At 48.2% G+C, this 21,802-nt stretch overlaps 1 protein-coding gene across 1 annotated transcript; it reads left to right on the top strand.

Moving 5' to 3' along the window:
* The first annotated feature begins 13,580 nt into the window (after positions 1-13,580).
* LOC144180526 (uncharacterized) lies at positions 13,581-20,758 on the top strand. Its single transcript, XM_077708855.1, has 3 exons — positions 13,581-14,519; positions 17,056-17,204; positions 20,403-20,758. The coding sequence occupies exons 1-3, from the start codon at positions 13,867-13,869 to the stop codon at positions 20,555-20,557; spliced, it is 957 nt and encodes a 318-aa protein (XP_077564981.1). The 5' UTR covers positions 13,581-13,866; the 3' UTR covers positions 20,558-20,758.
* Positions 20,759-21,802: the final 1,044 nt, after the last annotated feature.

Raw genomic sequence — 21,802 nt, 5'->3', positions numbered from 1 at the left:
CACGTCCTTAAGTTACGCAGTCGTTATAAGTAAAAATAGGGTTACAACTGCAACTTTGTGAGTTAACCTTTCATTTTATCATATTGGTTGCTTTGAACAACCTTGAGATAATATAGAGAAGATCGCAGCCTGATGCGCAGTAGGGTTAATGCCGGTGTCGGTTCCGACTAGTTTGATCTCATGGATTGGGAAGCAACGGGGTGCTTCTCATACGCACTGCAAATCATCGCGAGCACTTTTGTTTATTCTCTGCTGTCACTCTGTTTTTGTCATGATTAGCTTCCGCGCCTAGACTTAACATCGTGTATAACCTAGCGCTAAAGACGGGAACTCAACAATTTTAAAATCGCTGGCTCTTCCACCTCCACGCGGTAGCGGCCGTCGATTATCTCCGCAGAAAATATATGAATCTTATTCAGCTATTTGGCTCATGGGGTTTCATAGCTGTCCTTTATTCAAACTTCGTTCACACCTTCCCGAAATAAAGCGCGCAGAGGAAAGTTTTAGACTAACGAAGGACGGGCATGGCTAACACTGCCCTGGGACCATAGGCTTATCGGGCCACCTAACCCTATGTTCACCTCCATCTGATGTTGCAAGTCCCGCCGTTTGTGGGGCTAACCTCTTCATTATTCATTAAATCTCTCTCTTTCTCTCTCTCTCTCTCTCTAGGCGGATGGGTAGGTAGGTAAGCAACACGCTTATAGAGCAAAAAAAAAAAACATGGTCGGGGGCCTGCGCTGCTCCTGCAGGTCCGAGCTCGTAAACGCGCGTTACCGCTGCTCAGTGGTAGGGGAAGGGAGAGGAACAGGGTGTTGAGGGCACAGGAAGACGAGGTGGGCAGGGGTGGCTGGAAATTGACAGTGTGGGCAGTTATACTGGAAGCGTGATGGGGAGATGTGGGAGAGGCGGGTGGCGCTACACTATGTGTAGGTTTGTAGCCGTCGCCAGACTCGCGATCCTTCGACAGAGAGGGAAGGGTGGGGCGGGGGACACCTTCGGCATGTATGACGGTAGTGAGATAGGATGTCGGTGAAGCAGGGGGGAGGAGGGTGTAGAGTGGCCGTCGTAGAAGCCGAGCCACCTGGCCCTGTAGGGAACAACCGCAAGTGAAGCTCGCGGGCCGCAGCATGGGCTGCTTTATTCCCAGGTAGTGCCATGTCCTGGGGTCCATACGGGGGCGATTGTAGGTAGGTTGGGAACGGCACCGAGGATCCTGAGCGCCGCCGGGGGTACTGTTCTCAGGAGGCAATGTACAAACGCAACATTTTGAGCTGCCTACTTTCCCGCCCACACGAGCAGGATTGACGAGGCAAGGCGCACAGTGCCGTGCGTCGCCAATCCTGAGTGAGTGAGTGAGTGAGTGAGTGAGTGAGTGAGTGAGTGAGTGAGTGAGTGAGTGAGTGAGTGAGTGAGTGAGTGAGTGAGTGAGTGAGTGAGTGAGTGAGTGAGTGAGTGAGTGAATGAGTGAGTGAGTTGTTAGCAAACGGTTGTACCTAACCTTGCAAGCAAGCTGGAAATAACTCCGCCAGAGTGTCACCTTTTAAAACTATTCGCAGCCCATCCCCAAGAGTCAACGAGGTTAGTGTCTTTCAAGAAGTTCAGGACAAGGCGTAAGATGTCCCTCATACAGACCCAGCGTCCATGTTGGAATAGTATGTCGCCGAAGAAGGAATGCGGGGCGACTCTTCCAAGAAGCTCTTTAAACAAAGCTGAGCGCTCCATCTCATGCACTGGGCTGTCCACGAAAAATATCTGGCGTCAACAAGCACACCACACGTCGGACATCGCGGCGATGAGTTCACCACGAGGCTTCAAACATCAAAGTTTCCGCCCTTCCGCTTGGTGGCGTCTCAGAGGCTGCAGTTTGAACTCTTCCGTCTGGGAGAGTCTCATTCCGGGAGAGAATTGCTCAGAAGAATAACGGTGTACTCGCACATACCATACACATGGCTCAAAATACTGCGCAATTTCTTTGCCCAGGGTGGCAAAAAACACGACTGACCTCGGAACCACCTTGGTCTTTTGAGAGCTTCGAGTGCGCACTAGCCATTCCTGACATCTGATGGAAGTAATTTTCCCCCGTTACTGAGGCCAGATCGCTAGTACGTGAGCACTTGTACCGAACGTATGGAGACATTCTTCGTGTACTTACGGGCGGCTCTGTCCACAGAAGACTGAAGACAAGCGCTGCGGACTTTGTGGTCTCCGCCTTGAATGTTTCCTGGCCTCGTCGTCTCGACCACATGAAGTCATCCCCAATGGCCGAGTGTGTTGCGATTGAGGCAGGCCTTGAGAAGATCAAGTCGCTTGGAGTACGACACGCGGTAGTTCTAACATACTCTAGAGCAGCGCAACAAATTTTGATTGCCTGGAGTTCAAATAGACCGAACGCGCCAATGCTCCTTACGTCTTGTTCAGAAGCTCAAGGGAAACGGCCACAGTGTTCGCTTCCAGTGGCTCCCCTCCCACCTAGGTCTGCGATGAAACCAGGCCACTAATAAGCTGGCCCGAGAAGCTTTTTTACGTACTCGATCGTTGAGATTGATACCAGGCCACCACAGCATTCTAAGACAGGCAATAACCGATCATTTCAGGTCGCTCTGGAGCCCATGGTACCAACATTCTGTTACTAAAAAGGTGAAAAGAGCACAGGCGTCAGTAACATTCCGCATCCGGACAAATTCCGCCCGAAAACCGGTCTGGCTTTATAACCTGATTCGTCAATCCTGTTTGTTTTTCGGGCGCACAAACTATTGGCTGACGCGTATGTAAATTACTACGCTCCAACTATCTCAGATTCTGCCTTTTACAAGGACGAATACTTGCAAATTGCTAAGCAGCTTCCGAATTTGACGAGATCAGGCATGTTAAAAGGGCAACAGTGGATTTCAGGAAGCAATAGATGGCTTGGTGAAAGTATTATAAAAACTAAAACGTTGAAGTTCTTTCCAGCGAAGCTTGTATTGGAATTTCGCTGAGTTGCGCCGTCACTTGTGGCGTAATCCGAAACGCCTTGCGGTCAAGCTAACTTAATCCGCGTGCTGTAATTACGATGACGACGACGACGACGACGACGATGATGATGATGATGGGCCAGGGAATGTGCCTCTGTTGTAGCTTATATATTTAATTACAGATTGAAGCCCCCAGTGATTCCCTTCAATTCAATTCATTTCCATGCCGAGACTGAGGGCGATCCACCCCACCAAGTGAGGGGTCAACCCCACGGTTTTCTGGAAATAACGTTTATTCTCTCTCTCCCTCCGTCAAGATATTGGCCACCGGAAGACCCTCCCCTTTTGATATGTTCCTTCCTTAATTTCCTTTCTCGCCCTGTGCATTGTATGTGGTTCTTTCTCTTTTGCTCTTTGTTATTACATTACCTAAACACTTTAAAATGAATAGTGTATTCACAAACACTGGCCAATCCCCCACGTGGGTTTGTAAAATCCCGCAGAGGAAGAACAACAACATTCGTATTCCGGCGCGTGACGCGCGCGAAGGCGAAGAACCAATTCCATTTTCTTTCTTTCTGCGTATAAATAGCGAGGTGTATAAGTTTCCGGTGTTTTAAGCGGGCGCATTAGCCCTTCTCACGCCCGATTCCTGGCCGATCCCCCACGTGGGTATGAGCCAAGTCACCAGGAACAACAACAATAACAACAAGAAGTACCCGCCCGCCATCGCCCCGACCATGGAGTCGAGGCTCTCCAGGTCGACTCCGAGCGCCCAACGCGATCAGCACAGCGACCACCCTCATCCGTTCGGCCACAGGCGATACCAGCTCGTGGCGCTCTACAACTCTGTGGTAACGGGAGACAGCTTCCTGGGCATCGTCTTCTGCGTCCGGCTCGCGTCCCGCGTCATGGACCACTGGTGCCAGCCTCCGGACAGCTTCGCCAACCGAAGCGCCACTGAGTGGAAGGAGACGGCCATCCCGATCCTGGACGATGGCAGCTACAGCCAGTGCACCGCGCGAGACCCCCCGGACGCTGGGGCCGTTCGCGCGTGTTGTGCCGTGCGTCAGCTGGACCTTCGACACCGACGAATACGGCGACAACATCGTGAGTGAGTGGCTGCTGGTCTCCGACCGCGGATGGCAGCTGAACGCGAGTTTCGGCATCTACGGAGTGGCTTCGGTCATCTGGCTGCCTATCCTGGGCAGCGCTGCTACTCGCGGGTTTCGCCAGCACCACCACTCGTTCTTTCGTGCTGTTTGTCGCGCTGCGACTCGTCGTGCTCGGAGCAGCGGCCGCCACGACGCTCATCTTCCTCGTGCTCCTCTACGAGGCAGCGGTGCCAGCCTGAAAGACTCCCATCTGCTTCCTGGCCTCCTCGGTCATACACGTGAGCACCGCCTTCCTGTTTTCTACCATCGGGCCACTCAAGCTCGGCTGGAGGGTCGTCTTTGTCGTGGCCATGCTGCCGACGGTGCTGCAAATCTCCATGCCTTGCACGGTTTCCGAATCGTACGCGTGGCTGTCGGCCTCTTGCAGAACTGAGGAAGCCGAGAACGTGGCACTGCGCGCAGCCCAGATCAACGGCGTCTCAGCCGATGTCTGCTGGGCAGCGCTGAACAAAGTAGCACAACTGAACCAAAGCCGATACGCTGGATTCGTGTGCAGAAAAAAATTCTCTGTCTTCTCATCTTGGGATGCACTCATTTCTTCTCTGTGCTGTTTGGATCTCGGTCCATTAATGCTACAGCCAGCTGTGTCTGACCGATGCGATTCCCCTGGATGGACACGCGGCGCTCGCGGGTGTCTTCTGCCTCCCGCCTGTCTGCGCGCTGTACTACGCCCTCGTTCTCCGCTTCGGTACGAGGCGCACCACCGTAGCTGCGGCCCTCGTGTTCAGCGGGGCGTCCTCATTCCTGTCGGGATTCTATAACCGTCTAGAAAACATGGTGGCGGTAGATGCTTTGTTTGCGTTCCTGCAGGCCGAGTCGCCATCGTTTCGATCTCGATGTGCCTCCCCCTTCAAGCCTATCCCCCTACGACCCGATGCACTGGCGTGAGCCTGGGCTTCGCCATTGGCTGGGTGGCTGGCACCACGGCACATTTGGCCCTCTTCCACTTTCCAAAGCAAAGGCGGGACATTGCACTCTTTTCCTTGCCTTTTATGATGTCTGTGGTGGCCGTGGCTATCCAGCAGCTGCCCTATATCACCGGCGACGATCCGGGATCTTCACGGCCGACTGGAGTGGCCGGCAGAGAGGACGTCAGGCGCAGCTTTTCGGGCACTCTGGTGCCCCTTCCCAAGGGTCCAATCGTGTGCCGGAGGAGGAGAACACAGATGGATGACTTACCCGAGCAGTTTGCTTTGCGACTGTCGAGGCTGTCGTTTGGTTCCACAACGGAACGCTCGAGTTACTGTGAAGTTTGGGAAGTTTGTAATGAGTACTATTAACTAATATGGCGCCCAAGAACACGGGAGAATGAGAGCCATTGTAATCCGTTTCTTTAAAATAACCGAGTACGTTTGGCTGGCACAAAGAATGAACATGATTTCTTCTTGCGGTGACGCACCCGTACCGGGACCCAAATTATCTTGACAAACTAGTAATACGCAAATATTTTTGCGAACATTCCATATAATTCTATACTCGCTGCAACCAGTTTCAGAGAAAAAAAAAAGATTTGAGACGTCTCAGGTGTGATAAGTGCGAAAGTATGTGTGTGGGTGGGTATGTCTGTGTCCCGCCACATGTTATTTGGGGAGCTGCTTACGGCAGCTATATCATTATGGATCAATTCACCTAAGTGGGTGTGTTATGCCTAAAAACAAATTGACCTTAATGGTACATTAGGGTGTCATGATTACAAATGTTACACAGTCCCGCAACAATTCAGGCCACCTCGAGAAGCGTTACGGCAATGACCCGCAGACCCGTTACACGGATGTTGCGCATCCCTTCCCAAATTCTCCGGCTACGCTTGTCACCCTGGACACTTCTGGCAACACCCTTACTGCGGCAACTTACCGAAATATGCCTACACCCGAAGTCGAAGCCCTGGCCATCGCCCATGCCATTACTACACATCGAAATCAGCCTTATCTCACCATCATTAGCGATTCACAGCAAGCCTGCCGCCTTTACCAGTCCGGTCTCGCCCCACAGCAAGCCTTACCAATGCTACGCTGCCTGCCTCCAGACCTAGAAGTGACCATTGTATGGACTCCTGGCCATGCCGGCCTGGTTGGGAATAAAGCGGCTCATGCCGCAGCCCACGATCTGCACTACCGGGCACTCCCAACTTCAAGGACCGACACCGGGTGCTACCCTCCCACCACTGAAGACACGCTCCCTGCCCTTGATTCCACCTTCTATTCCATACCGTCCCACTACAGGCACACACGAAGAATATACCCCCCGCCCCACCCCTCCCTCCCAACACACCACGCCACCCTTTACCGCCGCCTGCAAACTGAAACCTTCTATAATCACCCCATCCTACACCACATCTCGCCGTCCCTTTTCCACTACAACTGCCCGCACTGTCACATACGTCTTACGACATACCACCTTGTTTTCTCTTGTCCTCACCACCCTAACCCCATCCCAGCCCCCAACCCTGAGCAGTGGGAGTCCGAGCTGACCAGCTCAGCACCAGAGCGACAGCAAGCCCTGGTGCAACGAGCTCTGGACGCAGCTCGGACTCGCAGCCTCCTGGACTCGGGAGGCTGAGCACATCGTGGTGTGCACAATAAAAGTTTATTCCTCCTCCTTCACTGTTTCCTTGGGACTCTGCAACACTTTCGATAAGCGCTTTCACTCTTTTCTTCGCGTCTGGCCACATTGCGAAAGCTATAGTTATTGCCAGCACGGAGCGGCAATGCGTGATTTTCTCGTCGCAGCATAAACGCTTTCCGTTTCCCCTTTGCTCTTGTGGCTTTGTTTTTGAAGTGGCGTCGAAGAGTGTTCATTGCTGCAACTGAAGGAAATCCAGCCAACAGGAAAACCGCTACATGGCCTTAGTGACGTAATTCGAGAGCACAAAGAACGCCAAGACCGGGAAAGAGGGGAAAGTTTCTTGAGCAAGTTTCTGAGTCATCTGATGGGCATAGAGCAGTCATTTTTGGCTGAGGTACTTTGAGACTTCCTAATCTAAGTACTGGAAGTGTTGGTTGACTACGTATTGCAAGCACTTAAGATATCGAAAAACTAAAAAAAAAATGCTGCACGGTCGGTCTCCTTAATCATTTTTTCCTCAACAAGGAAGGCATCGTTGGCCGTCATACAAAACAAAATAACGAGAGAGCTACGAAGCGCGTAGTATATCAGCCCAAACAAGAATTTATTCTGCCTTCAGTGTCCTTTGAAGGAGCAAAGCTTAAACAGGTCTTGTTTGGCCTTTCACCTCATGCGTCCGCTCATCTTACATAAACCCGCGGTTGGAAAAGCTTCGTGCAGCTTTGGCTGAAATATAAAGATAACACTATTCATCAGTTCATATCACTACATCGAAATACCCTAGGGTTAGTAAAAAACTAAGAAACGATGCGGTCCCGAATTCAACACGGAGAGACATAAAGTGGTCGAACTGCGCATTTATACGTTCAAATTTTGAACAGCAGTCATCTTTGGGCTTTACTGCCGTGAGCGCGTTTGCAACAGTTCTTGCTCCCCTCGCTTAGTGAATTTTTAAAATTTCTGGTATGCCTAAGCACTCGTCATGATACGGTGAATGAGAAAGCATTACTGGTGAATTTCGGAACGAATGCCGCTATTGTGTACACCTTCACGTTTCAAGGTTGCTGTTGACGTAGACGGTTCACGAGCCCATCACCGCATACACCGCAGCCATGAAATTCGTAGCACAAGTGCCACGCTAAAGGCAGCGTGTTCATTTCATATACGTGGTGGGGTGCCTAGAGTGACACGCGTCCAGTAGCGCGCACATGTCTTCCCATTATCATAATCATCCTTTTCTTTTTACGACGTTATCTTCTTCCGGTTACTAGGAATGAGGGGCTGGGCCGATCGCTCGCTTTTGTTAGCACTGAATATAAGCTTTCAGCGTGAAAGGCTTGACTACTCAACCAGTTACCTCTTGTATAATTACCATGCTGAAAGTTCTCCAGTAGTACGACTGAAAAAGTGTCTGCAACACCAATTTCTACGTCGAAATCTACGACCCGTTATTTTCCGCAATTTTTTAATATTTTTCTTATTTTTTAGTGTTTCAAAATCGCTTTCCATCACTTGTCTCATTTAAGCTAATATAACGAATATAGGTGGAACTTCCGCAACATCTGCGTTATTGTGGAAATGCAGGTCGTTATACGATTTGCCGTTTTTCGCATTCTTTTCATATTTTTGTTGTTTATTATTTTAAAAAATTTTGTTGGACCAATTACTTCCACTTACGCTATTATAACGACTACAGGTGGAACTTGCCCGAAATCCGCATTATTGTGAAAATGCAGGGCGTTAAACGGTTTGCCATTTTCCGTAGTTAATAAATATTTGGGTTATTTTTTTACTTTTTCAAAATTTCGTTCAACCAATCATCTCCATTTACGCTATTATAACGATTACAGGTGAAACTTTCGGAAATCTGCATTAGTGTGGAAATTCTGTGCGTTATATGTTTTGCCATTTTCCGTAATATGTTATTCTTCTTCTTATTTTTTTTAGTTTTTCAGAATTTCCTGCGACCAGTTATCCCCATTTACACTATCATAACGATTACAGGCGAAACTTTCGCGAAATCTGCGCCACTGTGGAAATGCAGGTCGTTACACGGTTCATCATTTCCCTTAATTTTTTTTATATTTTTCTTATTTTTTAGTTTTTCAAAAGAGCAGTTAACCCCGTTTACGCCACTATAGCGATTACAGATAGAATTTCTGCGATATCTCCACTTTTGTGGAAATGCAGGGGGTTACACGGTCCTGGCTGCGGGGGTACACGGCAAAGAATGCTCCGCCTTAAAATAGAAAACAACCCAAGCAGTTTCCAAGTACTCCGGGCATTCAACACTGTGCACAAAAAAATGTCTGTGGTGGTGAAACAAGCTACTGCAGAATCAATCCACAGAAAGTTCACAGGTGTTCACAGAAAGAGTTGGAAGTTGTTGCGTGAATTGCTGCCAGTCCGCCTGTTTGGGTAATTCACGCCAAAGTGCGCTGAACGAGAGATACTCTGGCTGATCTCAGCCTACTACAGTGGCTCAGCTGTGGAACCGTCAGGGTTTTGCGATTTTTGTTTCGCAAAATAAACTATCATAATCATCATCATCAGCCTATCTACGCCCACTGCAGGGCAAAGGCCTCTCCCATTAATCTCCGATTATCCCAGGCCTGTACCAACAGCGACCAATTTATCCCTGCAAACCCCTTGATCTCATCTGCCCACCTAACCTTCTGCCGCCCCGCCACGCTTGCCTTCTCTGGGGATCCACTCTGTTGCCCTTAATGACCAACGGTTATCTTGCCTTCGCCTTACATGCCCTTCGCACGTCCATTTCTTCTAATTAATTTCTACGAATATATTCTTAACATGCGTTTGTTCCCTGACCCACTCCGCTCTCTTCTTGTCCCTTAATTAACGTTATACCTATCACCTCCGTTCCATTGCGAAACTGTATTGGCCTGAATTGGGTGTTCAGTTGGCACATTACACGTGTCTCTATTCTCTGGTCGCTGTTGCAACCACCGTTGTTTTACTCACTCCCTTAAGTGTTCCTGGCTTTAATTTTTTGTCACTGGGGGCAACCCTCCCAGTAAATCACTTTTCTCTCTCTGCGCACGCACGCACGCACGCACGCACGCACACGCACACGCACGTGCGTGTGTGTATGTGTGTATTGGAAACTCTAGCTATTCCGTCTCGTCTGCATAATTTAGTACCTCTAGAATATCTGCCAAACTTGGTGGCCAAAAATATTATCCAGCAAATGTTTTTTCGTGTTTAAGGAACTGTTTGTGCCGAGGGAACCATGGGCGACCCGCCGCGGTGGCTCAGTGGCTAAGGCGTTGCGCTGCTGAGCACGAGTTCGCGGGTTCGATTCCCGGCCGCGGCGGCCGCTTTTCTGAGGGAGGCGAAAAGCAAAAACGCGTGTGTGTACGAGATTTCGGCGCACGTCAAAGATCCCGAGGTGGTCGAAATTAATCCGGAGCCCTCCACTACGGCGCGCCTCATCGCCTGCGTTGCGTCGGCGCGTTAAACCCTACAATCAATCAGGAAACTATGGGCGTCTGCACGTTTTAAATTGTTATAAGAAAGTACTGGATATAACTTTGACACAAAAAACAAGGTAATGTGCGTAGGAAAGAAATAAAATTCAGCTGGCTGGCATAAAAATAGATGCGTCTTGTTGCCGCCCGATTGTCTCAAAGGCGATCATTCCTATAGTCTCAGCAATCCGTTTTTCGTAAGAGACAAGAGTATTAAAACCCACTGGTATGGCACCACACCGCATGGAATACAGAGAGAAACTAAGCTTGATATCATGGTGACGGGCTTATCTTCTCAAATATGGGCTTCTTGGTCACGTTAGATGTAATAGCTTGACACGAAACAGATTCTTGCGAATTTCCCTTGAAATATTTAGTGCATTCGGTACGCTACGCCAGCGAACTCGTTAAGAAGTTACATGGACAGACTCCGGTGTAAAACAGCGAATTAAGATTTCCCAATTGCGCGTTGAGTCACGCGTTTGAATAATGCGCTGAACGCATGGTACCTGGTGGAGTGCTACCCCGCATTCCGTGACGTCTCTCTCCTGACGCATTATCGCGAACACGATAGATTAACGAGACTTGGATAACTTTGGCACATTTCGTTTCGCCCGACTGCGACGAATCCTACCTTCAGATAAGCGGCTACAACCGCATCATGCGACGATTGCGTATATGATGACTAGAGACCAGACCTTTAGGCTAAATGCCTATTTTTTCCTTGAGTCCGTGTCAAGCCTATTTAGCATATAAGCATGAACCAAGGGAAGGGGAGCATTTTAAGCAATACTTTATTGTGCCTATGATGCTTATTTTGACTATATGGGCTTTTTAGCGCCTATTTTGACTATGTATAAGCCTATACGGGCTTTTTGATCCCTAAAAATGCCTTTTTGTGTTATATCTGCTTTTCTATTTTATTTTTCGAATCGGTGGTCTGCACGGACTGTTCTCGCTTCAGAGGACCACAACGGAGTGTTCGTCGCACCCCGTTTGCAAAAAAAAAAAATCTGAGAGCAGTGCCAAACAAGCCCAGAAACGCAAACCATGCACAAGCCACCGCCACCTAGACCTCGTCACATCGGCCGAGCCGCCAGAGGCCCGCACGCGGCGAACCGCAGACAACCTCACCGACGTCACCGTTGTCCACACGAGCTGTTTTGTTCTGTGTCCTTCTGACGCGCTCTATCCGCGGACCAATGGCGAGAATTTTAAAGACGATAGTCTTTCTTGGGCTACTTAAACCCAGAAATTTTGGTCTGTCTGTCCGTCTGTCTGTCTGTGACCCGATTCAGCCACCCGGCCAAAGCAAAACAATGCCTGCGCAATAGTCTTATATAGTCACAGCTAAATCTACCCGTCTATGTCCGGTGGAAGGTTCATTCTTGTCAACATTGTTGAAGAAGAACAAGACATTACGCAAATATGAGACAACAAATCAATACAGAAGTGATATTTGCAGTGTTCCTTTATAAAAAAATCAAACATGCTTGAATTTTGCGAAATTAAATACTTCATCAACTGCAGAAAAAGAATTCACTCTGCCGTCGCCTGCTGTCGCCCGCGCCACTATAGCTTCTGGCGCCATTTTAAGAAATCAACCCGCAACAGTTACGCAAGGTTCCACTAGGTAGGTTCCACGTTCTGCTTGCAACGCACGTGGAGTAGAGAAACGCGGTTCTATAAACGCTGAAGTAGGGCGCCTCGAATAACGCGCGTCTTCGCCGTACGGCAGCGTTCGCATCGAGTCACCGGGTTTCGAACAGTGGAACGCGGTAAATTTAAAATGATTTAAGCAAACCTTTGGCATCTTTACCTTGGGAGGAGCGCGACGCAAGAGGAACAACATGAGAGGTGAGCGGGAAAGCGAAAGGAGGCATTTACTTCGCAAAAGCCGATAAAGACTATCGTCTTTTGACGGCATTTGCAACGAAAGGAGCAGATACGCGGCCAATGTTTTGCCCATATGCCCCATCCACTGCTAACGCAATAAAAACCACGGCACCGATGAATCTATGGGATCCAACGGTACTGTGAAGAGCTGAGAGGTCGTTCTGCTCTGTCAACGAATAAATACCTGAAGTTAAGATCTTTCTTCGATTTGCAGTTGTGTCTTCAAGCAGCAGTTACTGTTTGTCCCTCTTCCACCACAGCCCATTGCTACGACTTAAAAACTCGGCTAAGGGCGGAAAAATACTACAAATACACTCGCCCGTGCTACTAACAGCATTGCAGACGACAAAAGCATCGCAGCCGAAATTGCTAACACCACGGTGCACTGGAACGTGACTTGGCACATTTATGTGCTTATTTCACACTCTTAGCAAAAAGCATTTCCGCAGCTGATAGCTTGGGCGCCACTCTACTAAGAATGCTGAGCTGATTTCGAAGGTCCTGGACTTACGTACCCGCCACAATACCCAAAGAATCGGTTCCTGATAGAGCCATACCTGTCTGACAATCTACCATTCTGTCTGACATAAAATTCCGGGATTCCCTGTGCTAAAAGAGCTACCGAAGATTCTGAGCACCAAACATAATTATATTTCAGATGGAATTAGGTCATGAAGCGTCCCTAAGAACAAGCACGCTCCTCCAACGTTCAGTGTTGTTGTTTTTTTCGCACACAATTATTGACCGAAATGAGGTACAACTTCAAGCAGCAAATAATTGCGATGGGTGCGGCTTGTCACTTCTTTAATTAAGCTTTTCTTCTGTTGTCGAATCACGCTGCATTTCACGTAAATCTGTTAAAATAGCAACTCTTGTGTGACCTATTTTCACTAATAAAATAAAATTACTTTCCCACACTACAATGCTTGTCCGCAGTTTTTGCTGCAACTCATAAATTTGTAGCAAGATATGTGGCTCAAGTATACACGGATTGAGCCTATAGTGCCTAAAAGACAATATTTGGTGCCTATAAATGCCTAAATGGCACTTTTCAGTGCCTATTATAGGCGCCAAAAACCGTAATTTTTCGTGCCTAAAGTTCCGGTCTCTAATGATGACTTTCCTTACGGGGATGTTGACGCATCGTAGCGAAGGCCAGATGGTGTAATGTACGACTGCTGAAATCTAATTCCTTGGATGGCCATTATCATCCGCGCTTTCCGAGCTGGCGCGCACGATGAGCGGTTGTGTGAAGCCCACTCCTAGTTGCTGATCTTCTGCGAATAATTGTTATCAGGCCATACTTGTGCCAACTGTGACCCCCGTTACGACGCCGCTCGCCGTTATCCGCGACAAAATCGCAGCGTTATACCCTTCCGTTCCGTGAACTGTCCTGCTTAGAAGAGGAACAAAATTTGAGGCGCTTTCCGAGTCGGCTGAAAACACGTCTGTGGTGTGGTTTCTAGGCAGAGCGCGTCCTTATACGTAGAATGGAAGCACAGGAACTTAAACAGACAGTCGCATAAAAGGCCGTTATCCGCGGCAAAGTCGCAACGTTATACACTTCCGTTCCGTGAACGGTCCTGCTTAGAAGAGGAACAAAATTTGAGGCGCTTTCCGAGTGGTGTGGTTTCTAGGCAGAGCGCGTTCTTATACGTGGAATGGGAGCACAGGACCTTCAACAGACAGTCGCATAAAAGGCCCAACGTTCGCCTTCTGAGGCCCGCAAGCAACGTCGCTCTTCCGACTGTAGTTTTAGACGTGGATGTTCAGCTTCCTGCAACGATGATGAAGAAGGGAAAGTTGCTGGTACCGTTTGCTGTCATCTCGCTGCTAGGCCTGTCGACGACGGGTTCTTCATCGCGCTGCCGTTCGGTTAGGGGATTCGTCCTCCACTACTACATCTGCGAAGGCTTTACAAGCATCCGTGATTTCGCCCTAATAGACCCCACCAGAGTGCGGAGGGACACCTACTTCGTCCTCAAGGACAGTTCCCTGGACTACCTTCCATCCACCGCGTTCGCTAGAACAAAGATGTCAGTGTTGGAAATCAGTAACGTCAGTCTTACAACGTATGCTGACCCAAGGCCCAACTCCTCAAGCCCGTTCGAACCCGTCAAGAACTCCTTGCGCAAGTTCATCTTGAATAAACAGCAGAAGCCTCTCGAGAACTGGGATCTTTTGGGAAGCGTTGGAGCACTTGAAACGCTGAAGTTGCAGAAGATCGAAAATCTGAATCTGACGTCCGACTTCAACAAGCTTCCACTCGGCATCCATGAGATCCAGATTGAAGAAGCGTCAATCGACCGAGTGGACCAGGACTGGGTCTCCGAACTCAGTTCGCTGCGGGCTATCGGTGTCAAGCGAACCACGCTGAGGACAATAACGAGGTCGATGCTGCCGACGTTTGCGCCGAAATTGGCTGCTATCGACTTGACGTGAGTTGCAGTCGCATTTTAAACCACTTTCTTGCTTCGCACTCTACATATGCACTCTGAAAACTAGCCACTCTACGGAAGAGACTTTTAAGCAAATAGAATGATGGCAGGAGTGACGCAATTTCCAGACAACTGTGACGAACTTTCGGTGCTATCTCCCTGCCATCACTTAATGGTAATTTATAGATAATAAGTGATTACTTCACGCACAATCCTTTCACGTAAAAGCTGGCTTCAGGGCCCCCGCAATCGACCGATTGTATCTTGCGATTAATACAGCGCTTATTTATTGCCGATCAGCTTTTAAATAACTGATGATGGATTAAAGTAGCATGACGTTTGTGAGTAGAGCAGGTTGTCTTTAAATTCTGCATGCCAAGATTCTACATGCCTTTCAGTAAAGTCACTCACCCTTAAAATATGAGGTACTGCTTCCAACCCGTCCACATAATGATAGTGGAAAGTCAAGAATAAAGCTGTATTTTAAATAGAATTACAATGTGATCTAAAAAAAGTTGAACCCCCGGGTATGTACAATGTGTATTCAGGCCCGTATAAACGCTCAAAGTACGCGCGGTAGTTATTGAAACATTGGCGGGACAGCGGGGATGCCGTAAAATGTGTCGAAATCAACTTGCTGCGTTCCAGAAAACAGTTATGCAGTTTATTTACCAGCAGTTTTCCAAGCCTAATAATTCCCACTCCGCGGTGGCTCAGTTAGCCCTAAAGTGTTCACGTGCTGAGCACCTCACGTGCTGAGCCCGAGGATGCGTCTTCGATCCTTGTAGATTTTTGTATGGAGGCAAAGACAAAAACGCCCGCATGTCGAGATTTCGGAGCGCGTTAAATATTCCTATGAGGTGGTTTAAACTAATTTACCTCCCTCCTAACTGCACGTCTTATACACCATCCGGGGGAACTCCACGGGTAAAACACCTAGAATTGTCAGAAGATTCGAATTTTCCGAAAAGGAATTCGATACCTAGCAGATGCCTAAGCGAGCGACGCATAAGCAACGCATAAGCGAGCGAAGGGCGCTGTTGTTGGGGTCTAGAACCTCTACTCCAAGAAAATTTTCGTGATCGCGTCAGCATAAAACGCCAGTCTAAATGAAATAAATTACTGGCCCCGCCAGGAATCGAACCTCAACCCGCAATGAGAAACGGAGCGACAGCCGGTCGTCTTACCGACAAGCTACGCCCACACGACGAGACGGGGAGGCAGACGATGTATTTAGCGAGCGCAGCGGCGGGTCTACCACCTGCACTCATTCAAAGCCCTCGTTTAAACCGCATAATGCATGATAACGGCGTTGACGTGGTTCGGATTAGCGGCGAACGGAACAGCGTTTGAGGGGGGGAGGGCGGGGAAGACGTTTTTTTTTTATGGCGGCGACGCATGAAATAAAAGTGGGGGAGGCAGTGAGAGAGATGACGCCATAGCCGTGCGTGCCGCCGTCCTTCTCACCCTTCGCTAAACGGTCCTCTCCGTTATTTTTTTTTCGCAGTCACTTCTGCGTTCGGTCGTTCCTGATTTCCCTCTTTGTAGAGACACGTGTGTGAATTCAAGTGACGTCGCATGGGTAATCGTTGCCGGTGTCGTTTACAAGCTTCGCAGTCCAACCACTTTCACAGCGTGGATTGAAGCCAATTTCTTTTGACGTTTGCGGCCTATAGAGGACAATTACCGGTTATATGATAAAATATTGAAATAAACGATCAAACACTGATCAGTTGGTGCAATTTTATTTTACAGAACTACTAAATTTAGTGCACACCAGCATCAGCGATGTCATTCCCCTCCGTGCACCGTATACAAGCTCGAGCCAAGCACATATAGCAAGCAGCCAGGCCCTTGTGAGGGAGTAATAACGACGGCTCTCCGTATATATGCATCAATGTCTCCACAGCACGCGCACGAGCACGTATGGGCTTTTTTTTTTTATTGCGCCATTTTGCCGAAGGGCATCAAAACATGAAGAAGCTATTTACAGAACAGTTGAAACAGATAAGAAACAGACGGAAAAGAGATAATAAACAGAGGCATGTTGCGGGTGGTTTCATGTGCCACACAAAAATGTAGAGGCCGGTTTCCGGAATTGACTCCACCAGTTTCTCGTACAGGACCCATGCGTACGCCACTTATTGTAGAGAGGGCGGCCTGGTAAATGTCCTGTGGCCCCCACGTGTCGGTTCGGGCTGCGTTGTAGCCCTGGACACGCTCCTAGGAGGCGTTCCAATGTCCCTTCCTGCAACAGGAGCAGGGCAGTAGGGGTAGGCCGAAGAGGGGACTGCATGGCTTGAAGTCCACGTCGCTCGGACAACAGGGCGTCACTGCGATGCCCAGGCGGATTCTCCGAAGCGCGATCTCCTCACGGCGAGTTAAGCCGGAAGGTCAGGCCCACGCAGAGGAAGAAGGGCACGCGTGGAGTGCCGGGGAATATTTTTTTTATAGTTGACTCGTGACTTGAGAAGTCAAAAGTACGTACCCCGGTTCTTCAGACGCTGCGATGGCCCTTTCTTCATCTCCAACGCAGGGAAAACAAGCTCTCGTCGCTCCCTGGTGACCTCACATCCAACATGCCTGCACTGAAGATACTGGACGTCTCTTTCAACGAGATCTCGACTCTTCACGAAGGAACCTTAGCCCCGGTGAAGAGGAACGGCGGGTTTGCCAACACGATGGGTGAGAGAAAAAATCCCAACTGGAACATATATGCGCGTTCCAAACTTGAGGGTTACGCACAATACTGTGTCTGCAGCCGCGTTGGCATAACTCTGACAGAAGTGCAATGAGATCAGTATCTGTCACATCGACTTCATGTAAATATCAGCATTAGCTCGTAAGGCGTAGCAAAATGGTCACTGAGCGAGCAGTCTGGGACGCTCTTCCTTGCCGATTCACCTCTGTCGCGGCCAACTAGCCGCCACTTATAATAGTGGTGGATTGCACATTAATTTAGACAACCTGTGGTTATCGAACGCCTTGCCATGTTTTGTACGCCCGGAAGTTTTCATATTTTCACTCCGTGAGGAAGGGAGAATCCAACACAGCGAATTGAACCCGCCATATCTTTTGAACTAGTGCAACGCCTATACGCCCCTTCTCGGCGTTCGTGTTAAGTGCGATGAACCACAGAATTCTTTCCTTTATTTGTATCGCAACTACATTACTGAAAGCTACTATATCGATAACTATGTCGAAGGCATCGGCAGAGGACTCGCCGAGGAACGTAGCTAGAAAAGCGCTGCCTTCGCTCTCTCACCTCATAATATTGTGCGTAGTGATCCTTCGCAACTTTTCTCACTGCATTGGCTCCATCCGTTCGCCAGGATTTAATATCGTTTTTGGAACACAAGCTCGTTCTTATCAAGTTCTTTAACTTTCAAGGCTTGTGCGTTCGTTGACTATGTAAATGTTTTGCATACAATTTTTTTTACATTATATATTATGTGTATTATGGGGTCCCAGTATATCCGGCTACATTTACTATTCTGGCTGTTCCCGCAATTGCTAGATTACGATGAGACTGAGGACTACCGTTTCCTACTCGGCTTGGAAGTCTCAGCTGCACTTGAAGTGGCTGTGTACAAGAACCCAAAACGCACTGGGATGAATAAGGATTTTGGAAGATGGCCGTTGGAATTGCCTGGGAAGAGAAAAATTATTGGTTCAACTTGTTCCCCATGTTTTCTCGCCAGTGCAATGAATGATGCAGCTGATGTGGAAAAGCATAGAAAAGTGTGGAAACTAATTCCACGCTAGCTTGTTCAGGGAGGTAATTGATGAGGGCGCAGCTTTGCTATTCCTAAAACTAATTCCAAGGTTCGAGCTATAGCTGGTGAACCGTTCGGGAAAAGCTTTGCCCTGAAAACTACACAAAAGTTAGAGGGACGTTTCGCGTGTTTCTTTCATTTCGTCTCCGCTATTTCGCACAATTTTGCGAAGTTTGGTCCCAGTTCGATTATTAGTTCAATAATATAACTTTTCGAACTACGGCGATAAAAATGAAAGCGGCATACCTCATATCACTTTGTTTTTCACTCCTCATCCTATCATTAAAGGGGAGAAGCAGACGAAACACGTTCGGTTCATTCAAAAGATTGCCTCGTTAGAATCACACTGACACCACTTTCAGCGTGAACTTCGCTAAATTAGCTGCATAATTACGAAAAAAATGGAATGGCCATGCGACTCACCAGCTCATTTCCCGCAACAGAACCTATGATGCAATATGCTCAGCTGTGCGATTGGCTGCGGCCGGCAAAAGCAAACGCAAGTTAGTCAGGGCTTATAAGCTTGCCGAACGGCCTATTTGCGCTTAAATTTCAGGCACAGTATTTTTATAGCAGAAAGAATTGTGGGGTGAACAATTAAAGTTACGAACGAACACGTAAACACGGAAGCAGTCAGTGCGGCACTTTGCCGGCTGACACTGGCAGCCCTCGGAAGCGTGGGACTTGTCTGACGCAACACTGACCGACTTAAGGGGCACGGTCACTTACATAACCATGTTTGTCAAGTCATAACTTCCATTTTAGGAAACGATTAGTATTAACCCTAATAAAAATACCGCAGATGTAGAAGTTCGGCCAGAAGCAAAGCGCGAACACTGGCACTTCAGCTAAGGCCCCTAAGAATTTTACGGGTCTTAACCTCAGCGGTATTGCAGCGCCATCTTTGAAAGTGGGCGATAAACAAGATATCCAAACAGCCGTATGTGACATGGTAGCAGCCCTGGTCAACAGTGAATGTTTAGTTTTAAGGCCCTGCTGTGGATGCGTTATTGTCGACATCACGAAAACAGGCGATTTAGCGGGAGAATTGAAATTTTGGCTTAAAATGTTTAATTTCGTAGTGAATAAAGCGTCGTTTGCTGCCGTACAAGCTCTTAGGACACTATAAAACACTAAATCTTTCGAATAAAACAAACTCTTATTTTTTCTGCATGACCCCTTCAAGAAATTGTGACCTTTCGTCAACCCTCATTATTATTTATTTTCGTTTTCTGCTGAACAGTTTGAGTACGGAGATTTTCTTCCCTGCGTACCCACTTAAAATATTTCTTATTATGAGGCCAATGTTTTATTTCTCTCAGGCACAATGCGCTGAGTTTAGTGACAACGGCGCAGTATACACGAACAAAATTTTCTGCAAGGCGCACGCAGATAGAGAAGCGTTTTTGGACGAACCAGGCTCGTGGTCGTTAGTGAAAGCGTTAATGTCTACGCAATGAATTATGCAGAATAAATAATACCAACCGCACGCGGTTTGTTAGAGGGACCATTGAGACAAAATACAAGTTTGGTTGATTCATAAGGCTGCTTTTTTCCAACAAGAAGTCCCAATTTTACCGCAAACTTCGAACAATGAATTTACGTATTAAGGAACACAGGCGAAAGAGTGGCCTCTCACCAGCCCCTCCACTCCCCCCCCCCCCCCCACCCCCAGTCCTTATGACGTCACCGGTACTTGTGTGGTTGGTGGCCTCCCGACATGACTGCGCTTTTAGTGGTGAATCTGTAGTTCCATTTCATCATACAGCTAAGGTGCTAACATATATAGTTAACACACTCATAGTTCTGTTTTAACACTATCCCTGCTCCGTTATAGCTGACGTTGTGTACCGGGAAGTTTAAATTATTTCTATATTATCTACTTTTCTCGTTTTCTTTTTCTGTGTGTTTGTTTGAGTGTGAAAACAACGTCTTTCGTTGCCGAAATAAGGAACTGGGTTAGTAAACAAGGACTAGTTCTCTCAAATTAAACAAGATTGTATTTTACGTTTTAAAACAGTTGTTAACAAGTTTTCTAACCAGTTTTCTCAATCATTTGTTTAAACCAGCATATCTAATCTGCTCGATCCTTTACCTTGTCCTGCAGGGAACCCATTAATATGCGACTGTGGCCTGGCCTTTCTCCTCGCCTATCCGCGAAGCTGGTACAACTCGTGCTATGATCGCGAGTCCCTGGAGTCCATTCCCATCGAGTCGCTCACGGAACAAGACCTCTGCGGGGGCGCGCGCCATTCTGTGTGACACGTATACGAGCAAAACTTACGTTCAGCTGTTCATCTCCACATCATTAAAAGGCCTCCGAGGAGTTCTACAAGCTTCTATCCCTTTTGTGACATAGAATATTGTTACACGTTATTTATAAGTTACAATAAAAAATTTGGCTTCAATCCACCCTGTGAAGGTGGTCGGAAAGCAAGGCTTTAAACGACACCCACAACAATTGCCCATGCGACATTACTCGAATTCACACACGTGGCTCTACAAAGAGTGAAACCAGACATTCTGGCAGCCGTTACCCGGAATTCGCGGAAGCGGCGTCCCGAACGCAGCTGCAGCGTCGGCCACGGCCAGGCTAGAGCGGTGGACGACGCCGCCGCTGTAGCCCGGCCGTGAGTCGCAAGTGAGAAGAACGGAGAGGAGCGTCTTTCGAAGGGTGAGACAGCGGAACCTAGCCATCCTGATGTGCTAGTTTGGGGCTACACCCCCGCGCGACACATAGCGCAGACATAGAAACAACTCGGCATGCGAACTTAGTGATTCCCATTTATACCGATTTAAAGTAGTTACTTTAGTAAGTCTCAGAATTGCGAGAAAGCTGAGGGATTTTTTTATAGTCTATTTACCAGAACCAGTTGCTACTTTCGCCTTTTGTAATACCTCTTAAAACGCAACCGAATTGGTGTTCACAAATTCAGAAAACGGATTTCCATTTGTGGCCAGCAGAGCGCAAAAGGTAGAGTTTCTCTAACGGCCAGATGTCTGTATGTGGTATGTAAATTTTGTTTTCCCGCCCTGAAAACCAATCCTTAAAGTACGTTTGCCGTACGACCACTTAATTACGTTGGGTCAGGATTACCCAGGAGGTGCTGTCGAACAAGTTAATCCAGCCGTGCGAAGGCAGACCTCAGTGGGCGCGAAGCTGCGCCAAAACAGGCGCAACACAACCGTCGCTAAAGCAGACGACAAAGCCGTACCGCCGACGACGCCGCCGGCAAGCAGGCACTTCCGCGCGGGGAACGCTGGGTAAATTCGCCGCGCCATCTATAGTGTTCTCCGTGAGTGAAACCCTTCGCACCCCGATGATGATGATGATGATGATGATGATTCCTATTGGTTTCCCCTTTGAAGCGGGGTAATGACATGTCATTTTACCAAAAAGGACTAATATAACCATGTTTGACACTTCTGGTTTAATACTAGCGCTGCTTAGGGCAGGCACTAGCTTATTAGGCCCGAAATACTTTCTTTTCCCTGTTACAGGTGGTA

Source organism: Haemaphysalis longicornis, unplaced genomic scaffold (assembly GCF_048455015.1).
Source record: "Haemaphysalis longicornis isolate Haplotype H1 unplaced genomic scaffold, Haemaphysalis longicornis Haplotype H1 scaffold_4, whole genome shotgun sequence".
Lineage (NCBI taxonomy): Eukaryota > Metazoa > Arthropoda > Arachnida > Ixodida > Ixodidae > Haemaphysalis > Haemaphysalis longicornis.
This window is presented reverse-complemented; position numbering and strand designations above follow the sequence as displayed.

Excerpts from the sequence above, each read along its gene's own strand:
- LOC144180526 (XM_077708855.1), top strand. The coding sequence starts at position 13,867 with ATGATGAAGAAGGGAAAGTTGCTGGTACCGTTTGCTGTCATCTCGCTG. Across the intron at positions 14,520-17,055 it reads TTGGCTGCTATCGACTTGAC|GGAAAACAAGCTCTCGTCGC; the intron begins GTGAGTTGCAGT and ends TCTCCAACGCAG. Across the intron at positions 17,205-20,402 it reads CGGGTTTGCCAACACGATGG|GGAACCCATTAATATGCGAC; the intron begins GTGAGAGAAAAA and ends CTTGTCCTGCAG.